General features: G+C 29.4%; 1 protein-coding gene and 1 long non-coding RNA gene across 3 annotated transcripts; both read right to left on the reverse strand.

The window, feature by feature from the left end:
* Positions 1-231: 231 nt before the first annotated feature.
* Positions 232-2,598, reverse strand: LOC112703609 (GEM-like protein 2). 2 transcript variants are annotated; one of them, XM_025755146.3, is made up of 5 exons: positions 2,239-2,492; positions 2,032-2,142; positions 1,211-1,494; positions 851-943; positions 232-680 (listed from the first exon to the last, which is right to left on the reverse strand). In XM_025755146.3, the coding sequence occupies exons 1-5, from the start codon at positions 2,354-2,356 to the stop codon at positions 468-470; spliced, it is 819 nt and encodes a 272-aa protein (XP_025610931.1). In that variant the 5' UTR covers positions 2,357-2,492; the 3' UTR covers positions 232-467. The 2 variants fall into 2 exon arrangements, with proteins under 2 accessions (XP_025610931.1, XP_025610932.1); XM_025755147.3 differs by lacking the exon at positions 851-943 and having other exon boundaries at positions 2,239-2,598.
* A 1,259-nt stretch (positions 2,599-3,857) lies between these two features.
* On the reverse strand, positions 3,858-5,691 carry LOC140174524 (uncharacterized). Its single transcript, XR_011864201.1, has 3 exons — positions 5,566-5,691; positions 5,190-5,262; positions 3,858-4,973 (listed from the first exon to the last, which is right to left on the reverse strand). It is a non-coding gene; the product is annotated as an uncharacterized lncRNA (long non-coding RNA).
* Between the last annotated feature and the right edge of the window lie 309 nt (positions 5,692-6,000).

The following is a 6,000-nucleotide window of genomic DNA, read 5'->3' on the forward strand; positions in this document are numbered from 1 at the left end:
TTATTTGAGTGAAAAATATTTTTATTAAATTTTAAATATGTTTAGATACATCTTTTAAAAAAGTATTTATTAAACAAATATGAGCAAATGACGTTTTTAATATTTAAAAATTCTTTAAAAAATTTATTAAGATATGATTTTTTTTTTATAAGAAAGATTTAAAAAAAAAGGTACCATTTTTCAAAAGTAAATCTAAACTGATCCTAAATTCTCTCTCTACTAAGACTATAATTACAAATGTTGGTTTCATTGTGTCTATAAAATTTGAATATAGTAGCCATAATAAAGATTCATTCTAATTGGCTTCCACTGAAAAGTGCAATGCAACAAAGCTCTAACACAGACCAGAAAAACATTGTGTAACAAGAATGTTTCTTTAGTGTCTTGGTGAATAGATACATTGAAGGAAGCACCTTATTTTTCTGGACACATTTTATGGGATTGATCTAAGCATACATTTTCATTTGTCACTGCAGCTGAAGCCTTCCATTTCCACCGGAATAGTTGTGAAATTGAAGCAGTGCCTCATTGAGAGTCTTGAGAGCCATGTCATATGATATAAACCCCATGAAGTAGAACTCATAACCATCAACTGACACAATTTGGATGTATTTTTCTGAAGGGTTGAATCTGTTTGTGGAAGGGCTCACTGTGCTTACCTGAGGCAGCTCCAATACAACCTACACCATACCCCAAAAAACAAAGGATTAGTATATGACGCCAGAAAGTTACCCTAAAATCAGAATGCTGCTATTTTAGAAAATCCACAAGTATGATGTCATTTTTAGGATGGATTCTTTTGTATGCAAATACATCCAAAAATTATAAGAGGGTTTAGAATTCTAGACACCTGTGTTGTATGTCTATTTGTACGATACATATCTGTGTCATAGAGTGTCCGGGAAAGGGCCGCACCCATAGAGTGTAATCTAGACATCCTAACCTGATAATTACATCAGTGGCTGATTCATGGCTTGAACCCGTGACCTTGGGTCATATCTCAGAGTATACATCAACGAAATTTGTATGCACATGTTGAATTTTTAGTATTGAATAGAGAAAATAAGATAAGGGTGGAGCTATGAGAGATGATATTATGAACAATGAATAATTTTATATGGTAACAAGTTGTACAAAAAGTCCAGTCACTAAGGTAGAATAAACCTGTTGAAATCATTAGCAAAGCAATAAGGTAAGGACAAGTAAGTACCTTATAGTAAATACAGGAGGATCTATGGTGCTGAAAGGACATGGGATGGTGACAAATTGGATAGTCACTGCAAAATGCAACTCTTTTATTGGACACATAAAGTGTTCCAATCACAGGTCCAGATGTTGTTGATATGTAGCATGCAAATGGCTTCAATAGCCTCTCTCCTGGTACAAACCCAAATGTTTGTTGAAACAGTTTGTCAGATCCTCCATTTGTGAGTGCCCTTGTTCCTTGAACAATTCTTGCCATTGCTGCATCTGCTGGACTTGAACTTATTCTTACTGTGCACACAATTGAAAAGATACATTCAGTTTGAAACTAGTTATGTAAGAATGTTGAAGACTAGCAGTAATAAGTATCATTACTTGGTCGAACTCTCAAGTTAACTTGTAAATTCTTACAAATTTTAGCTCCTCTAAATGAAGTTTTTATGAGTTTATGAATTCAGTGTTATGATTAAGTTTACCTAAGTTTCATTAGCTTACGAGTTTGATAACCTTATATTTATGTCTCTGTCTCTGCTTCCAAACACGTTTTCGTCTTCATTTTTTTCCCTCGGTATTTATTTTTGTATTGGAACAGAATCCAAATGGAGCCATAAGATTTGCAATTCCCAATTTAATTGGTGTCTAATTGACACACACGTACACACCTTTAGATTTGCAAATTCACAATTCATAGTATCTATTGAAAAAGATACTTTGGCAAGAAATTTGAGAGATGAGTTTTGGTTATATATTCCTAAATTGTAGTGAATATTGTTAATAATCTGAAACTGATATATAAGAGGTGAAAGTGAGAAAGAAAAACTAACTCACTATGGTTCCAGAAATTATCAACCATGTTTTCTGCATGTCTAGCAGCTTTTTCAACCGTCCTGCTGCAGCGGTTAAATCCATCACATATTGAATCCAATGTTTGATTAGGACCTGAAAAGAGAAACCAAAACAAAAGAGCAAAATTAGTGAAAGAAGAAGAATCTTTGTGATCAGAAGAGTACTAGTGTTATTGGAAATCACACTCACGGTTGTTGTTGTTTGATGCAGAGGAAGGAGGAGCAGGGGAGATATGAACATAAGGGTTGTTGGGGTTGTTGATGTTGTTGCTGTTAGTTGTGATCGGAATCTCTGTGTGATTATTCATTGTTCTTGTGGAAGAGTGAGCAACAAAAGAGCAGATTTAAGATTAGATGAGTTAGCAATCAAAGTGAAGTGATAGTGATGAATAAGTTCAAGATAAATGGTGCATAATAAAAGCCGAAAGTAGGAATATGATGCTAAAATCATATAGTAGGTGTTAAGGTATTTTCTTGAAATAATATTTTTTTATTTCAAGTTGATGTTTGATGGTTTTCTAATTTCTATACTCTATATTTTTATTTATTGTACAAAGATCTCTGTTTAATAAAATAGAAACATATATATATATATATATATATATATATATATATATATATATATATATATATATATTAGGAAAATTATACAAATAAAAAAATATAATCCAAATATTAAATGAGTATAATCTATTAATGTATAAAGAAGAACAATTTCAATAATTAATTTTACCAAGATATACCAACAAATTCATTTTTTATTTAATTTTTTTATTAGTTAAGATGTATTTTAAAAATAATCATTTGAAAAATAAATTATTAAAAAATACAAATTAATATTAACTACTCAAAATTTTATACACTTATTTTTTTGTAGTTAGATTAAACATCAATATAATAATAAATTTAGAGAGTGAACCTTTAATATTTTTGACAAATATTTTCATAGGACTTTGACAAGTATTTTTTATAGAGTTCTTTTTTTGTTTACTTCCAACTCATACCCAAAATCTCATCATTCTGATCGTTGATTGGAATTGAAACACAAATTCTCTATAATGAAGTCTGTGGGAGGATTAGCCATGGCGCGTGGAAGAAAGAATGTGATGTGAAAGTAATAAGTAGTTCTAGTTTTTATATACAAGGTGTAGTAAAAAATATGGTGAACAATGTAGAGAGGCACATAATTAGAGTCCACCTTAATTGCAATAAACAAGTAAAGGCAGCCCAATTTCAAGACATTTTGAGGATAATGGGGCAGACTCAAAAAGATGTTATTATCTTGGGCGACTTTAATGCAATCACTAAGTCAGAAAAAAAAATAGGAGGTGGTGACACATCTTTATTATTAATGGCAGCCTTTAACCTATTTAATAGTGACAATGATTTGGTAGATATATTACAAGAAAAAGCAATATTCGTAACAAAAAAAATTGTCACAAAAAATCAAAATTTTGAAATAAAAGGAGTTTATAACAAAAAAGGCCGTTGCAGTATGTCCCGTTATAAAGAATTTTTGTAACAAAAAATGAAACTGTTACAATTTAAAGTAATATTTTGTAACAAATTTTTTTGATACAAAAAATGAAATTTGTTACAAAAATAATAACACTTTTTTACTTTTAAAATATTTTTCGTAACAATTTAGAATTTTGTGTCGTAATATTTTGTTACAAAATACTACTTACTTTTGTAACATTTTTTATTCTTTTAGTTATAAAAATAGAAAGTTCATTTTAAAATATTTAATTAAATAATTGATATATCAATTAATTTTTTAATTTCACTGACTCAACATTTATATGATATATAATCATATAGATAATTAAAATATCTTACATGTCATTAAGATTCTTTTACAATAAAATAAGTTCTACAAGTTCAACTAAACACAACTTTTTCCTAATATAAAATTGTATCACATCGAATTTATAATTCTTGACTCTTCTAGCATATTTCAGTCAATATAAAGTCTAGCATGTTGGCATCAATTTTATATATAAATAATGAAACCAAAATTAAAAAAATAACACATAACACTATCTCCATTCGAGTAAAAATTAAGTTAGAACTTACAAGTTAAAATTAACTAATTCTTTAAGAATCTATTCTCAAAGTTCAAAACTAGCCAATCAAGAATGCAAATTATCAAGAATTACAAATTCAATATATAAACTTAGGCCAATTAATCACAATTCAATCACAACTTAGTGAATAAAGTTATTAAATTTACATAAGTATCAATTGTAAAAAAATCACTACAAAACACAATTTTCACCAAAATCTTCATAACGAATATACTTGATTTTTTTATGCTTTTACGCTCATAAAGTTCTACAATGAGGTTTATGTCAAAACACAATATAAGAACATAGAGAAGCACCTGAACACTATCAAGCAAAACATAAATGGTAAGGTAACTTGGCCTTATATTTCCAATAATCTTCTGTTACACATAAAAAGAAACATATAGAGAAATAATATATTCATCATTACCAGTTGCTATGATACTCTCAGCCGATGCAAGAATAGCCCCAGGTAGACGCATGAAACAGCTTTTAGGTGCAGTCGTTTAAAACTGCATATACATATGAAATAATAATAAAAAAGGAAAATTCCATTCCTTCAGACCGAGGAGGCCTTGGGAATTCTCAGCCTAGAGAAGCAAAGTCAAAGCTTTACCAGAAGCAAAACGAGAAAGCAAAGTGGGAAAAACTGCTCAAGAGCATTAGGATTAAGATTGTGTCTAAGACCAGGATCAGATACCTAGCGCGGGCAATGTTGTAGTATATCTTAACGGAGAAGACTAGCTATAGAGGGAACCTTATAGGGTAAGTTTCTTTTCTTCTATTTGCAAATGTATTTGTTAGGGTGCTTTGACGACGCCTCAAAAATCTTGTCAACATGTATAGCTAAGTTGTCCTACTGATATAAAATCATAACATATATCATTAATCAATTAATATAGTGGTATCGAATTGTTCTTCTGCAAACTATTACAAAGTAAGTAAGTAACAAAAAGAATATGCAATTGAGTTCAAGATTCAGCCAAAGTAACTCAATAATAACAAATACTAGAAATGGGGAAAAGGAAATGCTAAAAGAGGGGAATAAATAAACAGTTTTAGATATTCACTCTACCTTGAAAGCTACATAGAATTTATTGATGTGTTTTTAATCCTGATAGTACTCCTAACCTGTTTGCCTGACTCATCTACAGAAGATAGCAAGAAACAATTAGACATCCACATAACACAAGGATTAGATTGAGAAATCATCCACAACATCAGCATAAAAAATCTTATCTATTGGATAAAGACCAAAATCATGCATTGAGCAAAAAAATATGAACACAAGCAGTGTGTGACGTCAACACATGCTAAATTGCTGAGACAGGAAGACGCAAGAGAAGCACAAAAAACTTGCTATCTTTTTGCTAACTATCTCATTTATTAAATATATTGCTTTCAGACTTTATGGTTGAGACTTGTCGATCAGAAACATCCATAGGATTTACCTTATGATAAGTAGGCTAAACTATACGAAGTATTTAATCTTCCATAGCATATACATTAGGGTGGGTTTCTTGTGAAGTGTGTGTGTTACGTCGAAAGAGAAGGGGGGGCTTGTGTGACTGAAGGAGCTGGGTTAGGGAAAATTAGGATTTTTTATAAAGATTTTATAAAGAAATAAGGATAAATATTAATAGATATTTTAATAAAATTGGAGGGTAGAATCATTTTAAAACTAAATATATTCTATTAAAAATATTTAAAAATATTATTTATCAACATATTACTAAGTTTAATTAATTATTTTTAATTTAAATAATAAAATAAAAATATAAAATAACTAATTATAATAAAATTCACAAAAATATTAATTAATTTAACTCTAAATATTCATAAAACTAATTTAATTACTTTAGATTAATTTCTAAAAATAAAAAATT

The sequence above is a fragment of the Arachis hypogaea genome, chromosome 7 (assembly GCF_003086295.3).
Source record: "Arachis hypogaea cultivar Tifrunner chromosome 7, arahy.Tifrunner.gnm2.J5K5, whole genome shotgun sequence".
In the NCBI taxonomy this organism is placed as follows: Eukaryota; Viridiplantae; Streptophyta; class Magnoliopsida; order Fabales; family Fabaceae; genus Arachis; species Arachis hypogaea.

Excerpts from the sequence above, each read along its gene's own strand:
- LOC112703609 (XM_025755146.3), bottom strand. The coding sequence starts at position 2,356 with ATGAATAATCACACAGAGATTCCGATCACAACTAACAGCAACAACATC. Across the intron at positions 2,143-2,238 it reads TGCATCAAACAACAACAACC|GTCCTAATCAAACATTGGAT; the intron begins GTGAGTGTGATT and ends TTCTCTTTTCAG. Across the intron at positions 681-850 it reads CAAATAGACATACAACACAG|GTTGTATTGGAGCTGCCTCA; the intron begins GTGTCTAGAATT and ends GGTATGGTGTAG.